At 41.5% G+C, this 26,720-nt stretch overlaps 1 protein-coding gene across 1 annotated transcript in view; it reads left to right on the top strand.

The window, feature by feature from the left end:
* The window catches only part of ptprsa (protein tyrosine phosphatase receptor type Sa), a 536,941-nt gene that overhangs the window by 365,972 nt on the left and 144,249 nt on the right, over positions 1–26,720 (top strand). The window contains 1 exon segment of the mRNA XM_039767107.1: positions 3,318–3,435. Coding sequence (XP_039623041.1) covers positions 3,318–3,435 — 118 coding nt within the window.

Raw genomic sequence — 26,720 nt, 5'->3', positions numbered from 1 at the left:
CCGGAGGTGAATCGCCATATGCAGCGTGTAAAACGGTTTGCGGGGGGGTATCCCATGGGATCCTTAAAACATTCCTTTACACCTGATTTTAAAACACAATGAAGGAAGTAGTGTTTAAAAACCGACTTTTCGGTTACGACGCACGACCGCGTGCACCATAGCAAACTGTTTTACACGCTACATACAGCAATTCGCACCCGCGACAAACATGCGTCTTCTTAGATGCTCCTGCAGGAAGACGCAAAGTCTACGTGAGTCACAGGTGCATCTGGACTGTGCAAAGAGGTTAATTGTCTCCCTGTGCTTAAAAATCATTAAAAAACCGGCCTGATTATGCGGTGTATGGTACGCCGTGGGTTGGCTAGTCTAATATAATATAATATAGGGCGGTGGTGTGGCATGGTAGTAGTAATAAAGACACTGGGGTTTGTGTCCCAGGTGCTCCCGGTGGAGTTTGCATGTTCTCCCCATGTAATAAGATATAGGGATGGCACAGGGGTGCAGTGGTAGCACTACTGTCTCACAGTAAGGAGACTGAGGTTCATGTCCTGGATCTTCTCTGCATGGAGTTTGCATGTTCTTCCTGTGTCTGCATGGGTTTTCATCAGGATCTCTGGTTTCCTTCCTCAGTTCCAAAAACATGTAGGTTAGTTGGATTGGTAATGCTGCTGAATTGTTGTGTGTGTGGTCAATTTGCAACCAGCATTCAGTTCCTCGGGTGTTCCTGCCTTGTGCCCTATGCTTGCTGGGACAGGTCTCAGCTTCCCCACGATGCTGCTCAGGATGACTTGGTGTGGAGAATAGATGGATGGATGAGCGGATGGAATGAATAATATAATATATTGCAATGGACTGCCACCCTATCCAAGTGTTGTTCCTACTCAATGATTGCTGGAGATAAGCTCCTGCTGCCCCACAACCCTATTCTGGATAATTGGGTTTCAAGATTGGATAATATAATATAATATAATATAATATAATATAATATAATATAATATAATATAATATAATATAATATAATATAATATAATATAATATAATGTGATGACGGGCGGCACGGTGGTGCAGTGGTAGCGCTGCTGCCTCGCAGTTAGGAGACCCGGGTTCGCTTCCCGGGTCCTCCCTGCGTGGAGTTTGCATGTTCTCCCGTGTCTCGTGGGTTTCCTCCGGCACTCGGTTTCCTCCCACAATCCAAAGACATGCAGGTTAGGTGGATTGGCGATTCTAAATTGGCCCTAGTGTGTGCTTGGTGTGTGGGTGTGTTTGTGTGTGTCCTGCGGTGGGTTGGCACCCTGCCCAGGATTGGTTCCTGCCTTGTGCCCTGTGTTGGCTGGGATTGGCTCCAGCAGACCCCCGTGACCCTGTATTCGGATTCAGCGGGTTAGAAAATGGATGGATGGATGTGATGACCTGGTGTCCTATTCAGGAGTTGTTCATGACTTGCGCCTAATAATTTGTTGAATAGGCACAAGCTAGCCTGTGAACCTGCTTCAGATAAGCAGGTTAAGAAAATGGCTGAATGGATAATATATGATATGACATGATATGATATGATATGATATGATATGATATGATATGATATGATATGATATGATATGAACTGGACTGGACTGGACTGGACTGGCACCCTGTCCAGGTGTTGTTCCTTCCTTGTGTCCATTGATTGCTAGCATAGGCTCCAGCTGTCCTGCAAGCCTACTTTGTGTAAGTGGGTTACGAAACATGGATGGATGGATGGATGGAAAATATAATATGTCAGTCAGAGCTACCAAGATACACTCTGGAACCTTCTCAACATGAATTGGATTAATTGAGTTTCAGAGTGTTATAACAGCAACAGCATTTCTTCCTATAGCACAATGTCGCTCATTGTACCTTACAAGATGTCAAAGAGAAGTTAAAGTTAAGTTATGTTACCTAATGTTTAAAATATATAATTTTCAAACCTATCAGGGTTGTAGCACAAGGCAAGAAGTGCCCCCTGGAGCAGGTTGCCATTCCATTGCAGGGCTCACTCACACACTTCTACTGAGCCACTTTTCCTAATGCCAACATCCCAACATAAAAGCAAAACCAGAAAACCTGGAGGCAGACATGCAAGTCAGAATTGCTTTGCACTTTGTACATATATCAAGATTTAAAGTTGGGAAAAGACCAAACTCCAAGAGGGACAGTTAACAGATGGAGAATTCAAATGTAGGACACTGGACGTCTGTGAGGCAGAAGTGGTGACCACTGCACCATCGTGCCATATGTCATATCCTGTTGTATCATGAGGTGGACTGGCGCCTTGTCCAGTTGGTTCCTCCCAGCCATGACTTTACATGAAGACTGTGCCGGCTAAGAGAATGAATAATCTCAAGAGTCGTTGGCTTCCCGACACCGTATCGTGAAACTTGGCAGCTCCCAGCTGATCCTGTGTTCTGGCATTCGCCTCTGGTCATGTGTCAGCAATCACATTGATTATGCACAAGAGAAATTCCTCTGGAGTGGGGAAGTGTTTTGCTAGTGCAGAATGCTTAACAATAATTATGCATCCGCACTGCAGGTTATCCCTGAAGGGTTCAGTGTCAGTTATTCTGTAACTTAAATAAGTACCCAATTATTGCTCTCTATGCATCCGGGCTGCAGGACGCTTTAATTTATTCTTCTTCTTCTTTTTTTTTTTTTTTTCCTCTCTCTAATAACTTTTCTCCAGTAGGCTGCTCCCTTCTGTTTCACTCAGTACGATTAGAATGTTGTTTTCACGAGACAGGCAATTACAGAGATTAGGCACATCTCATTCGCCCCTCCACCATTCAGTAAATAAAACCAGTGCGCGGTCCCACCTGTTTTTTTTTTTCGTTTTTAGAATTCATGACAGGACGGCCGTGGTCCATTAATCATCTCTACATTTCTAGCTCCCTCTCAAGAGCACCTCATTTATTTGTGTCAAAATCTGGCACGGATGCTCTCTCCGGCTCGATGGCTTTAGGGTTTACAGTTGTACTTTCTAATTGGTTGAGCCCACCTACCCTAAAGGTATTGATTTGCCTTTTTACTTTTGTTGACCGCTTTTTCGAAGTTCGACTTCACACTAAGGTTTTCATCTTGTGATGCTGCTCTCTGGGACGTCATTACTAGGTTGAGTTTTACCTTGCATGCCCTGCTAACACAGTTGCCCGTTCGAAGCACGGAACATCTAATCGCTCACAAATTTGAGAAAATCCAAATGAAAGTGATGGCAATGAAGCTCTTAGTGCGGACTGAATCCGGTAAATTCCGTAGGAAAAAGGGCAAGGCATTTTCCTAATTGTTTGTTTCTTCATTTTGCTCAGGAGATGATCATTTCTGGCCTGCAGCCGGAAACCACTTATTCGATCTCCGTCGCTGCATACACCACCAAAGGAGATGGTGTCCGAAGCAAGCCCAAGCTGGTGGTGACAAAAGGGGCAGGTGAGTAGTGATGTGCATGCAGCTTAACAAGTCCTGCTATGTGGGAGGCATTGTGGACATGCAGTAATGGCCGAGATTATACTGTGAGCCATACCAGACCAGTTAGGACAATCAAGGTGTACTAAATATGAGGGAATCAGAAAACAGAACGTAATGATCATAACAAGATCGAAACCAGGAGGATAAGATTCGATTAAATAATGGCCTGGACATGAGACAAACTTGTAAATTGTGAGACGTAGCGAGAGAGTCGAAAACCATAATATTTCAAGTAATCTAATTCAAAGAACAGAAAACAGCTCATATTCAGTGAGATGTTTGACAATGATGACACTAGCGTTTTAACATTAGAATCCCTGAGGCCTACAAAAGAAGTCGTAATGCTGAGCCACATTAAATTCCTTCGCACCTCTTGATCAGCGTCTTTGTGTTGCAAATGTGTCGATCAGCACAAGCAGCAGGCAGCCTGCTATCCCATCCACCACCGACACAGCTGAAGTTCTCCCTGCTCAAGTCTGTTTATCTGGGTGCAAAGGGTAAATAATATCTCGTTATTTGGAATACATTCATTTCATGTGTTTTCCGTTTCTACAACGATCTGGGTAAATGTAGGATTACAGGAAATGCATGAAGCAAAAGATGTTGAACACATTACTAAAACGCAAACGTTTTTCTAAAAACTGGCAAAATGCTGGCGTGAAGTGTACAATGTGTGAAGACTGAAGTCCAGATATCAAATAAACACTTTCATAAAAGGTATAACAAAACAAGTGCACTTTTATTCAAGAATATAACCGAAGAAAAAGAAATTATTCAATTTACATGTTGCTGTCAACCGAAGCTCAAATATCAATTGATAGAAAGTCGACTGTCTGGCTGGTGTAGAGGTGAGAGCTGCTGCCACGTAAGCAAAAGGTCGCTGGTTCCAGCCTGGGCTCTCTTTCACTGCAAAGGCTCTGCCCACAGGGCTTCTTCCTCAAAAACTTACCATCCTAATCTCTCCAGGCCACGCATTTTACACCACTGCTAGGGTTTCAGAGAGAGAGCAACAGAAACTGAATAAAAGAGTTGTGTAATCAGGAGACAGACTCACAGACCACCGCAGCTACTGGGCTCCACACATTTGAAAAGTGCCTCTGTCTGCTGTGATATCCTTGTGACATTTTGAATATTTCATCACTATATGACAAAACAACAGCAAACAGAGTTTAGGTGAGTGTTGTGGTCCGTAGTCACACACAACATGTTAAAACGTGGCAGTTATTTTGTCACGACATGTTTGCATTTCCAATTAGGCAGTTATGTTAAGTTTGTTTAATTAATCAACAGAAGGTGAATGGTGTGCAGCCTCATCAGTGCTTTACTAATGTCATTAGGCAGACTTGTTGATTCAGGTGTTTTGAGCACTGAAATCCGCATCTCCTGTGGCTCTTCATTATCAGCAGTCCTTTTGACGGAGTGTGACACGCCATTTACTTCAAATGCGGATTTTACCTTTCATATTTTCATGAATATAGCTTCCAGTTCTTTTAGGCTCACATCGAGACCTTTGCTATCATCGTAATGCTGAACTGAGAGCAGACCCAGAACCTGCGATAATGTACTGTTCACGTTTACCATTCGTCCATCGATGCCGTCGAATGTCAATGTATAATATGATGCCACAGAAAGGTCATTCCCTTACATCAGGTTATTTATGTTTATTTACATCAAATTATGTTCATATTTTAGATATGCTATGTGCTCTCTGCACACGCGAAACACATTTCTTGGTTTAATAGGGTTTCTTTTCTTAAGAAGACTTTTCAACTGTAGTTGGTTCATCGTAATCAGGAGCTTGCTGTCTGTCACACCAGGCTAACAAGAGCACCGCTGGTCTTTGCAGTTCAAAATCACCACTCCAACGTTTAGCCTCACCGTCATGAGGCGTTGGATCAGTTTAGAAATGCGACATTCGGTGAGCCGTCTAATTGTCACCACCCACTTTTAAGAAAAATTCACTTACAGTTGTCTCCCGTCGCGTACATTGTACATCTGCTTTCAGTGAGACTAACAACCGCTTGCCTTACTCACCCAATATGGCGCCTTGTGAATTTGGGTTCTCAAAAATTTAAGAACCTTTGCGTGGAAAAGTGGCTGAAATTGAGTGATTCAATAAATGAGCAACGTGAGAGCTTAACTCAAGGGGATTTTGCTGCTTGCTTTGTGATCAAGCACATGAAGAAGTGCATGACTGCTGTGTTGAAGTCACCAATAAATGAGCATTCAGTGGGGAAAAAACTTTTGGCCTTAATGGTTATTTCTTTCCTGAAAGGCTAAGTATTTCTGGAATGCTCCTCATTAAAGTGAAACCCATTTTGCGACACCCACGGTTTACTCATGCCTATTAGCAGCAATGTGTGGTACACAAAAGCAATTCCTAGAGGCCTCCCGTGCAGCAGCAACACCTGAGATTGAGCAATAACAGGCCTGTGATGCCCTGAATCAATCAATGTGCGTCCACTTGGCACCGAGAAGCATGGGTATAAGCCATTGAACCCCATTCATAACTGTTCCCCGTGAACAAGGAAGTCCCAGTAATTGTGGGACATAAGCTCACACTGATTAAGTCCCTTCCCTTCGTGCACCCCGTCTGTCGCTACTACCGATTGGATCTGCCCTGCCACAGGGACTCATGGCCTCCACTGAAGCACCTACAAGACGATCAAGCTTGACCACAGTGGAAGTAAAAGACATAGCAAGGTTTCCATAGGTGAACCTGTGGAATGATGACTACCAATCCCCGAGGAGTGAGAGTGGGCTGCCCAACCCCATCTTCCCCTCTACCAGTCCTCCCTCCCTCTCTCCCCCACCAAGCCAGCATCCCGCTGGAACCTAACCCCATCTTTGCCATAGCTTTCAATGCTTCAGTAACCACAGTTTCCGTTTCTCCTGATTTTAACCTCTGCGAATCAATGAGACTTGACTGTATGTATCAATGGCGCCCTGAGATGGGCAAGCACCCTGTTCAGGGTTTGTTCCTGCCTGGCACCCGTTGCATTCTGGGATAGGCTCCAGCTGCCCCATGACCCAGCTCTGGATAAGCGAGTTTGGAAGATGGGGAGATGGATGGATATATAATGTTAAAACTCATGTTATATGATTTTATTACAAGTATACTGTATGTAATTCAGTGAAACATGGACATTAAAGTTGCGCATGTTTTGTATTTAATCCCAGGTCTCCCTTTTCTACATAGTCATATGTTGCGTGTATAGCTATGTGTTTTATTGTTAACAGTTAACAGTCGTTCCATAATGTTTTAACACCTCTATCTATTAAGCGCTCGTCTGCTAATAAATATAGTATGCAGTGTATGCACGATATTTGAGCAGCTCTTAAGAGGTAATGATCCGTTCACAGGTACTCTAATGATAGCTTTATAGCGTGCTGTCACACTGGCTGCCATTTGTCTGAGTCTCCTATCCCTGAATGAAATTTCACCAGGGGTTACGCAGCCTACACGAATGTGAAACACGCTGTACCGTCGTCTGACATGTGAGTCGGTGCCTGAGGTTCTTTTTAAAACTGATAGCATAGACTCGCTACTGTCATTGATCCAAAGCATAATTTTTAGGTTGGGGATAATTAAAGTCCTCCAGTAAAAAGCTCAAATAAGAACCAGATCCACTCAGTGGCAGAAAAAGAGTTTGATGGCAAAATTAGAGGCCATCATGACTAATGCTGCCCGTCCTCTCCATGACGTGGTTTTCTGGAGCTTCACTAGCCGATGCCTTGTGTCCTAAAAAGCCTTCAGGGATGGTGCCCTCATGCCAGCCCTCTGCAAGCACGCACGGCCAAATGAGCTAAAATTTGCACCTAAAAATAATAAATAAATAAAGTAAAACTACAAGGAGGGACACAAATGGAGAACTCAGAGAACAAATGGCATGGTGAGTCACCCAGTTGCCCTTCAAAAAGTACCACACAAGCACTTTCTTTACGTCCAGGCTCTCCTGTTCCATTTCTGTTTTCATTCCATATCCTGACTTCTGTTCTTCCCATTAAGTGTTTGTTTCTCTCTCTTTTGAAGAGGCAGCTTGTAACCTCATCCTGGTCAAGCCCCAGCATCACCTCAGGGGTGGCCTTCCATTTACATATCGGAGACTGGGTTAGAACCCACCTTTGGCTCATACTACACCTTCTTTACATTGTGAGGTCTATAAGGCAGCTCCACCACCGTCCAAAGAAGAGCCAGAATACCCCGCGTTGACTTTTGCAAGGGTGTGCCCTCTAGTGGTCAGGAGCTGTTATCACCTCTGGCACGCCTTACCTTACGTGTTGGACTTTCTGCCCCAAGTCAACCGCTAGGAGACTCTGTGGAAGTGACTCCTGCCCTGTGCTTACGTGGTGGTGTCTCAACCCCAGCAAAACCTTGCTAGCCTGGCACACTAGATAGATAGATAGATAGATAGACAGATAGATAGATAGATAGATAGATAGATAGATAGATAGATAGATAGATAGATAGATAGATAGATAGATAGATAGATAGATAGATAGATAGATACTTTATTAATCCCAAGGGGAAATTCACAAATAAATATCATTTAGCAGTTAGCAAGTTATGACTGAAACCAGAGACAGTGATATAGTGGAAACAACTGCTCCTTATTTTGGTAGTGCAGTCATACAAGTTTATATTATATATAATGAGAATGTGTCCAGATCATTGTGTTATATAGTGCTTGACTATCTACTGTATCTCTATCTATCTATCTATCTATCTATCTATCTATCTATCTATCTATCTATCTATCTATCTATCTATCTATCTATTATATACTACCTTTCACATCTATCTATTATATAGTGCATTTTATTTCATGGGCGGCACGGTGGCGCAGTAGTAGCGCTGCTGCCTCGCAGTTAGGAGACCTGGGTTCGCTTCCCGGGTCCTCCCTGCGTGGAGTTTGCATGTTCTCCCCGTGTCTGCGTGGGTTTCCTCCCACAGTCTAAAGACATGCAGGTTAGGTGGATTGGCGATTCTAAATTGTCTCTAGTGTGTGCTTGGGGTTTGTTTGTGTGTGTGTGTGTGTGTGTCCTGCGGTGGGTTGGCACCCTGCCTGGGATTGGTTCCTGCCTTGTGCCCTGGGTTGGAAAATGGATGGATGGATTTTATTTCATTTTTATTTGTTTTATTTTCCTCTTCTGCCTTTAAAATATTTTATATAGTGCCTTTCATTTTTATCTATTATATAATATTTTTAATTTCATCTATAACTGTTTTAAATTTTTTCTATACTGCCTTTCATATCTATTATTCAGTGCCTTTCCTATCTATCTATCTATCTATCTATCTATCTATCTATCTATCTATCTATCTATTATTATATAATGCCTTTCATATCTATCTATCTATCTATCTATCTATCTATCTATCTATTATATACTACCTTTCACATCTATCTATTATATAGTGCATTTTATTTCATGGCGGCACGGTGGCGCAGTAGTAGCGCTGCTGCCTCGCAGTTAGGAGACCTGGGTTCGCTTCCCGGGTCCTCCCTGCGTGGAGTTTGCATGTTCTCCCCGTGTCTGCGTGGGTTTCCTCCCACAGTCTAAAGACATGCAGGTTAGGTGGATTGGCGATTCTAAATTGTCTCTAGTGTGTGCTTGGGGTTTGTTTGTGTGTGTGTGTGTGTGTGTCCTGCGGTGGGTTGGCACCCTGCCTGGGATTGGTTCCTGCCTTGTGCCCTGGGTTGGAAAATGGATGGATGGATTTTATTTCATTTTTATTTGTTTTATTTTCCTCTTCTGCCTTTAAAATATTTTATATAGTGCCTTTCATTTTTATCTATTATATAATATTTTTAATTTCATCTATAACTGTTTTAAATTTTTTCTATACTGCCTTTCATATCTATTATTCAGTGCCTTTCCTGTCTATCTATCTATCTATCTATCTATCTATCTATCTATCTATCTATCTATTATATAGTGCCTTTCATATCTATTTATCTATCTATCTATTATATAGTGCCTTTCTTATCTATCTATCTATTATATAATGCCTTTCATATCTATCTATCTATCTATCTATCTATCTATCTATCTATCTATCTATCTATCTATCTATCTCCGCATTAATGCCGTCCAACAAGCTCACATATGCTTGAGGTCATGCATCCACTACCTTTTGGCTATACAGTGTAACTTGACAAAATGGCTTCTGATTTTGCCCCATCTGATTCAAATAGCACAGTGTAGTTCCTTTCATATCTGTCTCATATTCTGCCTTTCATTGCATTTCATTAAATCTTTCTTCCAATCTAATATATGTGCTATAGCACACTTCATATATAATTTTCCTATATTATTCTATTTACTAATCTATACTATATTTACTAGCACCATTCATATCTATTTACTATATAATACCTTTCACAACTAGAGCCTATCCTATCAATCTATGATATAGCACCTTTCATTTCTTATCACCCTTCCTATCTTGGTCTCATGTCATATACCTTTTCATTTCTATCTTCTCAGTCCCGTCTTTGGTAATTTCCTGTATATGAACGGACACAGTTCACTGATATCTTATAAACGATTTAATCAACATTATACAAAAAGCACAAATTGTTAAATGGAATATCAATCAAACCAATTTATTTAATATACTGCTTTCAATGGCAAGCATGAAGTGCTTCTCAAAACTAAATACAATATCCATCAATGAGTAACCAAAAATTACAAGCCTCACTGCTTAGATAAAAACCCCATCCATCACAGAAGAATAAATGTAAAAAAAAAACAAACGAGAGCTGCTGTTCTCTGGGCATTCAGAGGTGACGCCGTCTTCTAAATTGTTGCTCTTTAGTTGATATAGCGCCTTTAGCCTCATGCCTATCTAGTGTGGGACAGAATCCTGTCCTACAGTAGGTTTATTAAAGCGCCTCATCTATTATTATGTGATGCAACGTCCATAGTTGACTGGGTTAGCACAATGACGATACCCAGTGGATTGGAGAACTTGACCAGCTCACACAGTATAAAAGAGCACAGCTCAATGTTTTCATTAAAAGATAAAGAGGTCAGTGACATTAGAGGAGCAGATAGTCCCGAGTAGCACAGAACAGAAGTGATACGGCAGAGTTTTATCAAACCAGTCCAGCATATTTACAGCAAGAGCAGCACTGTGGTCTGATGTCAATAAAAGGAGCCATAAAAGCAAACACTTAGACCTCTCAGTATTTGTATGGTTGAGTCAACCTTAAAAGTTAATGAAATTGGAGTTGATGCTCCAGTCCTCCATTTTCAATTCTCCTTTATCTAATTCATGGTCCCTGGGGAGCCTCAGTGGAGCCTCTCATGACAAGAAGGCCCTTGGGGGCTTTGGAGCACACGCTCACAAGGGGCTAATTTACAGTGAGCCAAGTCTTTAAGGGAGAGCATAAAAACAGGAATACAAGACGCAGGGACTGGCATTCAAAGCTGGCAGTGCTAGCCAAGCAGCCATCTTGGGGAATTACCTGTCTTGTCAGATGGCAAATGTTCAAGGAGCAGGTCACTGAGCTTCACCACACAATTCACTGATTAAAATATTTATATAGTTGAGACACAGGTGTAATTTTGGCAGAGGTTTTTTAAAAAAAAATGTTCTTTTTTATTTGCCAACTGTTTGATATAGCATCATAGTAAAACAGCCTCAGGAGGAGAAGATGTGACCTTACCCAGGCTGTTTAAATCAGGGGTGGAGAAGTGCTGACCTGTTCTGGGGAAAGAACATTTTGTGGAACGCGATGGACAAGCCGTCCTACCTGATGGGGGTCCCATCACTGTTGGCGTAGTCCCAAGGACTCCGTGGTGGTGTGGCTGCTGGGGTGGATGAGGAGATGTTCAAAGTGCTAGACAATGTTGGGATAGCATGGTTAACACGTATTTAAGAAGGGTGACCAGAGGATGTGTTCGAGCTTCAGAGGGATCAATCAATCAATCAATCAATCAACATTTATTTATATAGCACATATTCATACAAAAAAATGTAGCTCAAAGTGCTTTACAAAATGAATAGAAAAATAGAAGACACAATAAAAAATAAACATAAGTCAACATTAATTAACATAGAATAAGTAAGGTCCGATGGCCAGGGTGGACAGAAAAAACAAAAAAAAACTCCAAAAGCTGGAGAAAAAAATAAAATCTGTAGGGATTCCAGACCACGAGACCGCCCAGTCCCCTCTGGACATTCTACCTAACATAAATCAAACAGTCCTCTTTGTATTTAGGGTTCTCACGGAAGGACCTGATGATGATGGTCACGTAGACTTCTGGTTTTTAGTCCATCAATGTTGGTGCATCATGATGCTTTGAGTAGGTGGTGGTGGCGCAGGCCGCCACCACAAAGAAACCGGAAAAAGAAACAGAAGAGAGAGTTGGGGTCAGTACGGATTTTGGAGCCACTGTGAATAATTATTATGAAGAATTGAACATACAGAGTATCAGTATTAAGTTAAAGTGAAGTTATAGAAGGCCATGTTACAGTAATGTGTTTTCAGCAGTGTTTTAAACTGCTCTACTGTATCAGCCTGGCGAATTCCTATTGGCAGGCTATTCCAGATTTTGGGTGCATAACAGCAGAAGGCCGCCCGCCTCACCACTTCTTTTAAGTTTAGCTTTTGGAATTATAAGGAGACACTCATTTGAAGATCTAAGCTTACGATATTGGATCACACTTCTTAGCCTCACATGTAAGCCATACGCAGTTGAGTCTAAGACGCAGGAGGGACATCCAGCCATCCATTATCCAACCCATCCATGCATCCATTATCCAACCCGCTATATCCTAACTACAGGGTCACGGGGGTCTGCTGGAGTCAATCCCAGCCAACACAGGGCGCAAGGCGGGAAACAAACTCTGGGCAGGGTGCCAGCCCACCGCAGGGCACACACACACACACACACACACACCAAGCACACACTAGGGACAATTTAGGATCGCCAATGCACAGGAGGGACAGTATGGATTCCATCCTGGGCATAGGGCAGTAGACTAGCTATTCCGCCTGGTGCAGTTGCTGGTGTGATAACCCAGTCTAAGCATAAGACCATGTCCCTCAGAATGTGTTGTGGCAGGTGCTGTAGGGGCATTGGGACCCCCCTGCGTGCTGTTCGTTTCTTAGATGAGCATCTGAATACTTGCCTTTGATTCAAATGCGTTCACAGTGTGCATCACGCGCCTTCAAGGCTGTGTTTTCTCTTCACTCTTGTTTCTGATTTTCATTTGACACAATATCAGGTTATAAGGGTGTCCGGCTGGAAAGGCTCAGGGTGCCATTGTCGCTTTATGCGGATAATGTTGTTCTCTTTGCCTCATGTGACTGTGACCTTCGACATAGATTTGAGCAAGTCTCTGCCGAGTGTGGAGTGGCAGTAGAGTAAGGGTGGGCAAAGTCAGTCCTGAAGGGCCGCAGTGGCTGCAGGTTTTTGCCCCAACCCAGTTGCTTAATTAGAAAATGGCTTCATGGCTTCTTAGTGCTTTAACTCTGCTGTGTCAGGTCATTCTCATATCCTAGATTTTCTTCCCCTTTCTAAGGATATCATCCGTATGATTTGAAGTCTAAAATGGAGGAGTAATACTCAGTCTTTCACTTTTTTCTCTTCACTTTCCTTCCAAGTATTTAATGAACTCTTTCAGGGCTGATGTCGACTTTTGTCAAAAGGAGGAGTTGACGATGGTAACCAACTGTAATCTGTGATTTAGCCAACTGTTATAATTTAGTTGGACTCTCGTTGCTAGAAGGAAAGTTTGCTTCATTGGTTTTGACTGAGATTTCCTGCGCTCACATGAGTAGCAAGGCACAAACAATGGCAAAAATGGCACTGACATCTGGCAAGAGATCAAAGCGGATGTGTAAAGCAAAATACTCCATGGACGACGTTTTGCTTATTCTCTCGGAATTGGACTAGGACTTGTTGGACTCCAATTTTGATGCAAGCGATCGAAAACGAATGTGCGGTTCCAGCTTCGGCTGACTGGTCCCCAGCTAATTGTGGTGCTGAACTGGTTCATGTAGCTGATACGCCAACGGCACTGTTCACGTGGGAGGACTGCTACTTAACAATGATAAGAGATAGAAACCAGATTGCAGTGCACTGCGACCGTGACCGCTGCTGCTGCCCCAGCCACACAAAGACAGCCTGGCAGCAAGCCTGCCACACATTCTTGGCAAACTGGCAGCCACAGCATGCCGCAACAGACGTTTAATGTTCATTTCTATGTTATACCATTGCTTTTCAGAAAACTGTTTTAAGTAAAAAATATTCAGCCCTCAAAGAGTTAAACCTAATAGTGCACAATAAAAACACACAGAGGTGTAAATAACAACAACATTTATTTATATGGCACATTTTCATACAAACAGTAGCTCTTTACCTAATAAAGAATAGAAAAATGAAAGACACAATTATAAAACAAAATAAATCAACATTAATTAACATCGAATAAGAGTAAGGTCCAATGGCCAGGGGGGGCAGAATAAACAAAAAAATAAAATCTGTAGGGATTCCAGACCATGAGACCACCCAGTCCCCTCTGGACAAAGATGGAGAAGTGCTGGTCTCTTTTGTCATTTGCATCTTATTGCTAATAAAAAAAATCAAGAATATGGCTATTTAAGACTAAAATAAGCAATAAGGGTTCAAAATTTTAACGACCGAGACAACTAAAATGAAGCAGAAGTGGCACTAGAGTAACAAGTGCTTCTTATTAAGCAACTGAGTTGGAACAAAAATCCTCCAGGAATTGACTTTGCCCACACCTGCAGTAGAGAATCTGAGGATGTGTTTCTCTCTCTCGGAAAATAGTGGATTGCTTTCTCCAGTTGAGGAAGGAATGACTGTCCTTTGTGGAGGACTTCAAGTATCTCAGGATCTTGTTAGAAAGTGATGGAAAAAATGAAACCTGAGATCGACAAGTGGATTGGAGTGGCTTTAGCTGTTGTGTGGGAGCTGTACTGGTCCATGGTGGTGAAGCTGGAACTCGGTCTAAACATAAAGCTCTCGGTTTACCTCTCGATCTACACCCCTGTCCTCACCAATGGTCACGAGTTGTGATTAATGACCGAAAGACTGAGGTCACGAGTGCAAGGGTGGGAGGGCTGACACTCCATTCGAGGGGATGCGCTTGTGTGTTTTGTGATGATGTCGGACTCCTTCTTGTCGCTGTTCCTGTTTATGATTTTCTTGGAGGAGGATATCGAGCATACTGTGGATTTTTCATCACACGGCCTACTCCAAACTACATTCTTGGCCGATTGAAAAGAGTTTTGACACGGAACCAGTCTTTATGTGGCGTAGCCATCCTTAAGGCTAATCAATTCACTCACACAGCCTCATGTACATTTTAGTGGTGGGTTGATGGAGGGACATTGTGGTATTTTTGTGTGTGTTTTGTGTATTTTGGAGTCTCCAGACCTGGAGATTCTAATTGTGGCATCATTTTTACATTTGGAATTAAGGGGACAATGTTAAAATGTTATGGCCAAGCCAGGGTCTCTCTCTTAGCCAGTTTTTAAATGGCTTCTTTTTGTCTTCTTTGCTCTTTTTTCATTATTGTGCATTGTTTTCTATTGTTTTTTGTAACATTGTTCTGTTCACTTATTTGACTAATTACGTATTATCTGTTCATTTATTTCTGTTTCGTTATTATGTAGTATCGATGTGTGTTTTGCAGTTTGCTTTGTGGGTGGATACCCAAGAGGTGTCCACCATTGTTAAGGGGGCCGCCCTCATCCCTATAAAGGTAGCTGGAAGTTGAAGTCCAGCATGGTTCATTTTGAATGAGTTCTGGTGGCTTTGGGTGCGGATCTGTAACAGTTGAATTTTCTTTGATTTTGATCTCGATCTCTGGCTCTTGACAATTTTTATGTATTTATTTATTTGCCTCTATTCCTTGGATTTCCCAGTGAATTTCATATTGGTACATATATGCTTCGGAAGTCCTTTTCTTCCTGTGTATTTTTCCTAGTCCTTGAATAAATCGTTATTTTAGAAAGTTTCTTCATTGCCTTACTCTATGCAAGCCAGGGGTTGACAGTGATCCCTTCCCTTGTGGGTCATTTCAAGATATTTCGTGGTATACTTTTTGAACTTTGATTTAGAGTTGTATTTTTTGTCATTCTAGTGAAAACTAGGCTAAACTGCCTTTGTCTCGTCCAGGCTGGGGTACTGTAATGCGCTCCTCATTGGGATTCCTGGCAAGAGTATCCAGAGACTCCAGTACATTCAGAACAGCGCTGCCAGGATCCTGATGAGGGTGCGAAAGCATAGCCACATCACTTCTATCTTGAAAACCCTTCACTGGCTCCCTGTGCCCCTTAGAATTGAGTACAAGGTTTCCCTCCTTAGCCATCAGTGCATCTATGGATCTGCTCCCCTGTTTTTACAGGAACTCCTCATCCCTCAGACTTCCTCACGCACCCTCCGCTCTGTGCATATCAACACTCTTCAAGTTCCCAGAACTAAGCTTAGCAGTATGGGTGATCGGGCCTTTTCTTCGGTGGCACCGAGGCTGTGGAATTCTCTCTCTGACTACCTGAGAGCCCCACAGTCGACTGATGCTTTCAAACGAAACCTAAAAACTTATCTTTTTAGAAAGGCATTTTGTTAAATTATTTCTATAGATTATCTTGTTTGTTAATTTATTCTTATTTTGTAGCACTTTGAGATTGTTAAATATAAAGCGCGATATAAATATTATTATTATTATTTTTTTTTTTTATCTTCTGGTGCATCTCTGCTGTGCAGGTTGGTAGGATCCAGGCGAGCTTCTCTGGCTCTTTTTGAAGGCGTCATGCCACTTTAGCCATTTTGAGAGATAAACTATGACATAAAAGATGTCATAATCTCTTTCTTCTGTTTACGTGGCTCCTTCTTAAACGTTATATGACCTCTGTCTTTGTGATGATGACATCTGCTCCATTAGGCCCTTAACCTGAAAAAAATTGCTCCGTTGGCGCTGTGCAGTGGCAACCCTGTGCTGTGACCCCCACCCCCCCCCATAAGGTCATGCGAAGAGACAATTTTCCCTTGTGGATTAACAAAGTATTTCAAATCAAATCATGGAATTGATATGATAAATTAGTGGCGATCGCACCATGCCTTACTGAATAAAAGACGTTTGCAGTATTTTGTAGCGTTCTCTCAAGCAGGCCCAAGTCAAAGTCAAGTCAAAGTGAACTTTATTGTCATCTCAACCATATACTAGTATACAGATAGACGAAAATGCGAAGCTCAGGGTCCACAGTGTAACAACATGATGTGCAAATAATAAATTAAAAATAGAATTAAAATTTAAAACATTAAAACACAAACAAGACAAGATATTGTGCAAAAATAGGACAAAGAAGTAGCAGCAATATTGAAGTGTAAGATACAGTGGTGTGAAAAACTATTTGCCCCCTTCCTGATTTCTTATTCTTTTGCATGTTTGTCACACAAAATGTTTCTGATCATCAAACACATTTAACCATTAGTCAAATATAACACAAGTAAACACAAAATGCAGTTTTTAAATGATGGTTTTTATTATTTAGGGAGAAAAAAATCCAAACCTACATGGCCCTGTGTGAAAAAGTAATTGCCCCCTGAACCTAATAACTGGTTGGGCCACCTTTAGCAGCAATAACTGCAATCAAGCATTTGCGATAACTTGCAATGAGTCTTTTACAGCGCTCGGGAGGAATTTTGGCCCACTCATCTTTGCAGAATTGTTGTAATTCAGCTTTATTTGAGGGTTTTCTAGCATGAAGCGCCTTTTTAAGGTCATGCCATAGCATCTCAATTGGATTCAGGTCAGGACTTTGACTAGGCCACTCCAAAGTCTTCATTTTGTTTTCTTCAGCCATTCAGAGGTGGATTTGCTGGTGTGTTTTGGGTCATTGTCCTGTTGCAGCACCCAAGATCGCTTCAGCTTGAGTTGACAACAGATGGCGGACATTCTCCTTCAGGATTTTTTGGTAGACAGTAGAATTCATGGTTCCATCTATCACAGCAAGCCTTCCAGGTCCTGAAGCAGCAAAACAACCCCAGACCATCACACTACCACCACCATATTTTACTGTTGGTATGATGTTCTTTTTCTGAAATGCTGTGTTCCTTTTACGCCAGATGTAGGGACATTTGCCTTCCAAAAGTTCAACTTTTGTCTCATCAGTCCACAAGGTATTTTCCCAAAATCTTGGCAATCATTGAGATGTTTCTTAGCAAAATTGAGACGAGCCCTAATGTTCTTTTGCTTAACAGTGGTTTGCGTCTTGGAAATCTGTCATGCAGGCGGTTTTTGCCCAGTCTCTTTCTTATGGTGGAGTCGTGAACACTGACCTTAATTGAGGCAAGTGAGGCCTGCAGTTCTTTAGACGTTGTCCTGGGGTCTTTTGTGACCTCTCGGATGAGTCGTCTCTGCGCTCTTGGGGTAATTTTGGTCGGCCGGCCACTCCTGGGAAGGTTCACCACTGTTCCATGTTTTTGCCATTTGTGGATAATGGCTCTCACTGTGGTTCGCTGGAGTCCCAAAGCTTTAGAAATGGCTTTATAACCTTTACCAGACTGATAGATCTCAATTACTTCTGTTCTCATTTGTTCCTGAATTTCTTTGGATCTTGGCATGATGTCTAGCTTTTGAGGTGCTTTTGGTCTACTTCTCTGTGTCAGGCAGCTCCTATTTAAGTGATTTCTTGATTGAAACAGGTGTGGCAGTAATCAGGCCTGGGGTGGCTAAAATTGAACTCAGGTGTGATACACCACAGTTAGGTTATTTTTAACAAGGGGCAATTACTTTTTCACACAGGGCCATGTAGGTTTGGATTTTTTTTTCTCCCTAAGTAATAAAAACCATCATTTAAAAACTGCATTTTGTGTTTACTTGTGTTATATTTGACTAATGGTTAAATGTGTTTGATGATCAGAAACATTTTGTGTGACAAACATGCAAAAGAATAAGAAATCAGGAAGGGGGCAAATAGTTTTTCACCCCACTGTATGTAATATAATAAATAAATAAATAATAGATATAGATAATACAGAAATTATTATTATTATTAGTGGTAGCGCTGCTCATTTTGATTTTGACTCTCGAGTGACATCTTGTCCTTTCGGTTCCTGGTCGCCAGTTTTTTGATTGATCTTTGGGTTTTGATCCATCACTCTCCCAGACCGCGTCTCGGTTACCGTTTGGCACCTCCTGGTATTTCCATGCTCGCGGTAATTCTCGGGGGCTCCAGTGTGTCCCACACCATGGGGTAACAATTGTATTTTCATTGTGCAAAGTTTTCACACCCAGTCCACTTTTAGAGAAATCATTTTATCAACCGAAAAAAGAAAATTTTATTAACCACATGAATAAGAAAGCATTTACTGTTGCAGAATTGATCGAGATGCTATTCACTGGTTTAGAAAAGAGTCTGTTGCTCTTGAGGGCTAATAAAAAAGGAGATTGCTCGCTGGTTAAACAGGAATGTTGCACTTGGCTGGGTTCAAAGGTTTCCATTTAGTAAGCTAATAAAGCAAGATATGCTTCTTGGGCTAATAAAATGGAAAACAGTTCATTGAATAAAAATGACAGAGCTCACTGAAGAAAGGAAAAAAAAAGTCCATCCATTTCAAGAAGATCTTCTGAGTGTGACTGGGGTTCATTTAAAGTTAGCGTAGCCAAGGTTAGCAGAAAGCATTATCCACGCCATCCATAATCAGAATCAGTCTTCCAGATGTTTCACATGGTATTCCAACTCATTGCCTACATGTCATACAACCGGAGTGAAAACTTGGTTTGTATTGACGGCAGTAAGTCAAACTCGTGTCCGGTGCGTGCGAGACTCTGCCAGAGCTGCTATTTGTCTCTGGTTTGTTGGCAGAATTTGTAAGTGCGGCTAAGGAGAGGAGAGTGTCCGGATCGGTGGCCTCAGGATCGCATATCCACTTTTTTGCAGAAGTCGTGGTCCTGCTGGCTTCATTGGGCCGGGAACTTAGCCGAGTGTGAAGCAGCCAGGATGAGGATCGTCACCTCTGAGTCTGAAGTCATGGCTCTCAACCAGAAAAGGGTGCAGTGCCCTCTCTGGGTTGGAGATGAGGTGCTTCCTCAAGCAGAAGAGCTTCCATATTTTGGGATCTTGTTCATGTGTGAGGGAAGAAGGGACCAGTCAGTCATGGTGAAGAGAGAGCAGCTCTGAAAGGTGAAACTCTTGATTTACTGGTTGAGATATGTTCTTTACTTCGTCTATGGTCAGGAGTTGTAGATAGTGACTGAAAGTCCTGGGTCGTGCATACAAATGGCAGAAATGAGCTTCCTGCACTTCCTGTGTGGGCTCCGCCTTAGAGATAGGATGAGGAGAGCAGACATTCACCACTACCCCACATCGAAAGGAGCCAGTTGAGGTGGTTCAGGCATCTGATTAGGATGCCTCCCTGGGGAGGTTGTTTCCATATGCCCACCAGCACAACACCTATAGATTTGCCTAGAACTTCTCTTTTCATACAGTGGATTCAGAAAGTATTCCAATAACTTCACTTTCAATTTGTACATAGTTTAATTATTTTAAATTGATTTGCCCATCAATCTATTCGATAACCCATAATGATAAAGTGAAAACACATCTTCAGAAAGGTTTGCAAATTGAATAAAAATCCAGTCTATCTATCTATCTATCTATCTATCATATAGCAACTTTCACATCTATCTATCTATCTATCTATCTATCATATCTATCTATCTATCTATATATAGTGCCTTTCACATCTATCTATCTATCTATCTATCTATCTATCTATCTATCTATCTATATCTATCTATCTATTATATAGTGCTTTCATCTCTATCTATCTATCTATCTATCTATCTATCTATATTATATAGTGCCTTTCACATCTATCTATCTATCTATCTATCTATCTATCTATCTATCTATCTATCTATCTATCTATCTATCTATCTATCTATCTATCTATCATATAGTGCCTTTCACATCTATCTATCTATCTATCTATCTATCTATCTATCTATCTATCTATCTATCTATCTATCATATAGTGCCTTTCCTATTTGTCTATGTGTCTGCCTAGTGCTTTTCATATTTATGTTTCTATCGCCTTGTAAATTAATTATTTTTCTCTCTGGTGTTCTGCTGAACCAGTCCATTTATTTCCTGACCGATTGACCTTTTCTAGGCCAGCCTTTTAGTTTTTGTAATTTTTTTTTTATTGTTCCTTTTCCTCCTGTTCTTTACAGGTGTAGTAAAGTCATTTCCGTATCTCCTTGCTGATGGTGTCAGTGATCCCTTTGTCTTTATTTGACCCCTATAATCTGCGGAATGTGTTTGCAGACATCAGTGCACACCCCTTGTCCAACAAATCAGCCAATGAAGGAGAGCGATGACTGAACGGCCTCCTTTCACTTGTAGTCATCCTCAGGCATAACAGTGGAAAGAGGAGTACAAGCCTTCCAGCACTCAGTCTCGCGTCCTCGCTTTACACGCTCCACACATGCACTCCACACATGCACTCCACACATGCACACCTGTGCTGCACCTCCCACCCATCTACTCCTCATTATCTTTTCAAGGGTTGATGGAAACTCCCCAGGGGATGCTTTGCTGCTGCCGGCTTTCGTGTCGTTAATATGCAGCGTTTGGCGTGCGGGAAGTGGCACTCGGCTTGTGTGTGGGCACATCTGCGTGTTGTCGCTTGATCGAGGAATGCTGCATTTGGAAAGAGATAAGCTCCAAAAGTCCCGCACTGTCACAGGCGCGTGTCCTGGAGGGCTGGTGATGGAGTTGCCATCAGTATGTATCGGTACATTTTTCTCCCCCCCCTACTAAAGCGCTGCCTCCTCATTACCACATGGCTCCTGGGTATTCAGCTGCGTGCATCTTAGGGTAGCCCAGGCTATAATGAGCAGGATCTATTAAAAGGTTTGCAGACTTGGGAGTCATGGAGCCAGAGCTCAGATCAGCCTGGGGACATGAGGGTGCGTTTCATTTTAATTGGCCAACTTACTGTTTATTAGACCTGCTGGCTCCATCGCTTATGGGGGGGGGGTTGGGGTCTCTGCTATTTCATATGCTGCAGTTCGACCTTTGGAGTCTCAGGGGGTGATTGGGGGGTGCACATGCATATGTATTTGTGCTTGAATTGGTTTGCAGGTCGTTCAGACAGCCAAGTGAGAATGACATGCGTGAAGACAACATTTCTGAGTGGCTGATGAAGCCGCCGGTCCATTTCACTTTGAAAGGTCTTCATGGTTTCAGTATTCCCAGATTTCCCCTTTGATAGGCCAATCCAAGACTTTGATACCATCTGCCCTAATCTGCCGTTTAAAGCCTCATCCTCCAAAGGTCGCTAGCGCAGATCCTCTAAAGATTGCTAATTCTCTCTCGCTCTCTTCGGCACACTTCTTTATGTCTCCGATAAATCCGATCTTAATGCTTCCAGTCAGTCCATGTAACTCACCTGCTTTATAATTCCTTTCTTCGCCGAATGTGCTTATCTCGACACGAAAGACGAAAATCCTTAAAATCACAATTTCATTCTGCCTCGGGTTTTCCGTCATCCACTATTGCTGGAGCAGAAGTCAGAAAGCTGTTCGGATTGGTGACATTTGTTTGCACCGAGTCAGGGGCCTGGACCTGCTTTGATTTTCCTCTTCTTTTTATTTTACTTCTTTTATTTTCCCCAGGTTCTGGGGGATGTAGCTATATACAGAATCAGTTGTTAGGCCTTTTACAACCTTTGCCTGCCACTTATCTCGCAGGTGATGAGCCCACAAGTCCGCTCCACATCGCCGTCTCAGGTGTTACATGGGTTGCTGGGTCACCTGCCTTTATATGAGTGTCAAAAGTGGCTGTGCAGTGTCTCGATCAGGTGGTGATGGTGGTGGCACAAAAGAAAAGAGAACAGAGAAGAGAAGAGAACAAGGAGTGTGTTAGACAGTAAGACTTTAGGGACTTTCAGAACTCGATGTTATGTTAGAAGTGGACAGGACTGGCGAGCTTTTGATGCACTGAATGGCCTGTTCTCATCTAGATCGTTCTTAGGTAGTCCAGTTAGTAGTGCAGTGGTCTAGTTGACTACAAAGAAAAGCATGAATTAATATTTCAGCATCTGGCGTTGTAACAAGTCGTTTAACTTTTGCAATGTTCCTTAAGTAAAAAAAAAAAAAAAACCCAGTCCTAGTAATCTGGGTAATGAGCAATTTAAAGTTCAGGTCAGAGCCAATGATTACACCTAAACCCTTTACTCCCACCTGGACTTTCAATGCTAAGGAATGAAATTCAGAATCCTCTCATTATTTCTATTTGTGTCAAGCACTAAGATTTCTGTTTTGTTTCCTTATGTAGTTTGAGAAAGTTACTACTCATCCATTCAAAAATACAACTAAGATATTGGATCAGAGAGGTTAGGGCATGGGGTTCATCAAATACTAGAGATAAGTAAAGCTTCATGTCATCTGCATAACTCTGGTACCTCACGTTGTGTTACCATTGTGGGGAACAGCCCGGACACAGACAGGTAGACATGATGATAAGCACCACAACACATGTACAGTGGTGTGAAAAACTATTAAAGTACAGTGGTGTGAAAAACTATTTGCCCCCTTCCTGATTTCTTATTCTTTTGCATGTTTGTCACACAAAATGTTTCTGATCATCAAACACATTTAACCATTAGTCAAATATAACACAAGTAAACACAAAATGCAGTTTTTAAATGATGGTTTTATTATTTAGGAGAAAAAATCCAAACCTACATGGCCCTGTGTGAGAAAGTAATTGCCCCTTGTTAAAAATCCTAACTAACTGAGTTCAATTTCCGTAGGCCATTACTGCCACACCTGTTTCAATCAAGAAATCACTTCAATAGGAGCTGCCTGACACAGAGAAGTAGACCAAAATCTTTCTATCTATCTATTAAATAGTGTCTTTCACATCTATCTATCTATCTATCTATCTATCTATCTATCTATCTATCTATCTATCTATTTATCTATCATTATTATATAGTGCCTTTCTGTGGTGTGAAAACTATTTGCCCCTTCATGAATTTTTGGCACACAAAATGTTTCTGATCATCAAACACATTTAACCATTAGTCAAATATAACACAAGTAAACACAAAATGCAGTTTTTAAATGATGGTTTTTATTATTTAGGGAGAAAAAATCCAAACCTTGGCCCTGTGTGAGAAAGTAATTGCCCCTGAACCTTAACTGGTTGAGGGCGTTTTCTAATGAGTCTTTACAGCGCTGGAGGAATTTTGGCCCACTCGTCTTTGCAGAATTGTTGTAATTCAGCTTTATTTGAGGGTTTTCTAGCATGAACCGCCTTTTTAAGGTCATAGCATCTCAATTGGATTCAGGTCAGGACTTTGACTAGGCCACTCCAAAGTGGTTTTCTTAACTTTAGCTACGCCAGGCTAAGCTAGCAATGTTTTCAAGTGAGCCTCCAAACAATGTTTTAGCTAAACGTATTTAGTCAAAAACTATGTAGATTGTTGTTAGCTGTTAACATTTTTCAAACTTTGAAGGTTTCCCAAAGAAATCCACCTCAGGAAGCAGTGGAAGGTCAGGTAGCCCTTAGACGGGATTTTGAGAAAGCTGTCCTGTGATGAGTGCCGTAATAGTTTGGTAACAGACCAACAGTACCGGCATCATATGATCAAAGCTACCACTCACTCACATTAAAAAACAAAGGAGGTTTGATGATTCCTTCTGAGGGTCCAAGTCAAGGTGGTCAAAGTAGCTGAGCGTGTTATCCGACAGTCGACATTAGGGCAAGCTGTCAGTGTATCTTTGATCAATCGGTTTGTTCAGGCTGTGATTGGTTCAGATGATGTGTTTTTTCTTAAGGAGCACATCGAGGAAACAGTTTGAAATTGACCACCATCATTTTATGCTCATGTCTTTAGCTGTGTCTGTCTTCCACAAACTAAGGCTGCACCATATTACCAGACTGAATACTCTCAAAGTACAGGATCTGAGTGAGCGAGAGGAGTGCAAGTCTGGAGGAGATCAGTGAGGTTGTGGAGAGCTTTAAATGTTCAGAGTGGTATTTAGTATTGTATTCAGTAGTGAACAGGGAGCCAGTGATGCTGAGAGAGAATCGGTGTGATATGTTCAGTGGATTTAGAACAGCAGGTTATCATCCTAGCAGCAGAATTTTGAAGAAGTTGTAAGTGATGGATACGTTTGTGTGGGATACCAGATAGAATAGCATTACAGTGATCTGTACGTGAGGTGACTCGGGCATTAACTGATACTTCAGTACTGTGGTGTGTAAGACCAGGAAGTCTAGAAATGTTTCAGAGATGGAAGAAGACAGTCCGAGAAATGTTACTTATATGGGAGGAATTATTTAATAATAATAATAATTATTATTTAATAATTACCATTATTAGAGTATAAATGGATATAAATCATTGCATTTAATGATTCCCCAAAATCTGTTGTATGTAAACGATACTGTTTTAAACGTTATTGTTTTTTCATCAGAAAACCAGGTTTTCACATCTACCTGTATTAGTTTAAATGGCACTTTTGCCACTCGCAATGTGGCGGATGCGTTGACGTATCGTGTCGACTGGGCAACACAGTGAATGCAGCGTCTATCTATCTACAACCATGTGCAACCCAATGGTGGCAATCTGCAACCCATTTTGTAGCTTAACAAAGTGGAAAAGATCCAGCAGAATTCCTTCAACTAGATAGATAGATAGATAGCGTAGTTGGCAGGAATAGATAGATAGATAGATGGATAGATAGATAGATATGAGAGGCACTATATAATAGATAGATAGATAGATAGATAGATATGAAAGGCACTATATAACAGATAGATAGATAGATAGATATGAAAGGCACTATATAACAGATAGATAGATAGATAGATAGATAGATAGATAGATAGATAGATAGATAGATAGATATGAAAGGCACTATATAACAGATAGATAGATAGATAGATAGATAGATAGATAGATAGATAGATAGATAGATAGATAGATAGATCGATAATGGTCATTAAGGAGAAGTATATTTAGGACTGAAGCCAGGACAGGTCTTATTATGTAAAGAGTGGGACTCATAAACAGAGATGTGTATTTGAAGGAGGAACCTTGACAACCATTAAGAAGAATCTGGATGAGATTTTGGGACAGCTTAGCTATTCGTTAAGCAAATGAACTTGAAGGACAAAATGGTTGCCTTTCATTTGTCAAGTTTTTTTATGTTCTTTTGACTAACCGAGGAAAAACAAAAAGTGAAAGGATAAAATGGCTGCACCTTATGAGACATCCATGACTATTCTGCAGCTCAGTCCACAGAGGGATCCTCTCGAAGTCTCCACCACTCTCAAACAGATGTTTTCTTTGGGACTTCCAGGTTCTCTTAGCAAACACATTAGGCCGGGCTGGGAAAAGCAGAGATGGATAGCAAGCTACATGGAAACACTAACTGTAATTTGAGGATTTCTGACTACCAGTCGAGATGTGATTATTTATTTATGCTTTTTTAACAAGACATCCCAAAAACAATTTAAAAAAAAATGTTCTGTCCCCTTCGAAACAACAGCCACTCACTCGGCCTGTCGACATTACAGCCTCCCAGGAGGCCAGACGGTGCCTCATAAGGAATCATTAGCTTGTGCAAAGTTAGATGTGCACCATGTTAGATTCAGCCGCTCGCTGCTTTGCCAACTGTAATTTGAAGACATCTGCTGAGATGGCACTCCTTCATCAGCACTGAGTGAAAAAAATGCATATATTTCTTATCTTGAAAAACCCTCTTTGCAAATATTATTCAAAAAGCACTCAATTATAATTGAGAACATTATCAAAGTGAAAGGCTATTAAATCATCTGGCTGGTCAAAATGCGTCATTAAAAAGACTACTTAACCTTTCAAAGTCATTTTAAAGAAAAACAACCCAAAGGTCATTTTTTTAATTTCACTTTTCTAAATGTATTTTGCATTTCCTTTTCCTTGATCTGGAATTGTGACAAAATTGCAAAAAAATGTTAATGACACGTAAGATTGCCAAAATTTCCGACCGTAAAGGTGACCTTCCAGAAGGCGCTGACGTCCTGTCGAGGAAGTGGCCAGAAGTCCGGGCCTTTCACTTTGCCCACGGCAATCGTCCCTACTCCTTTGTGGTCACGGGCACAATAAGAGTTGTGAAGGACACCGACGCAACATTGTTATGTGTTTACAGAAGAAGACACAGTCGAGGTCTGCCTAATTCTCTAGAGCAGCGGTTCCCA

Source organism: Polypterus senegalus, chromosome 10 (assembly GCF_016835505.1).
Source record: "Polypterus senegalus isolate Bchr_013 chromosome 10, ASM1683550v1, whole genome shotgun sequence".
Taxonomy (NCBI): Eukaryota; Metazoa; Chordata; class Cladistia; order Polypteriformes; family Polypteridae; genus Polypterus; species Polypterus senegalus.
This window is presented reverse-complemented; position numbering and strand designations above follow the sequence as displayed.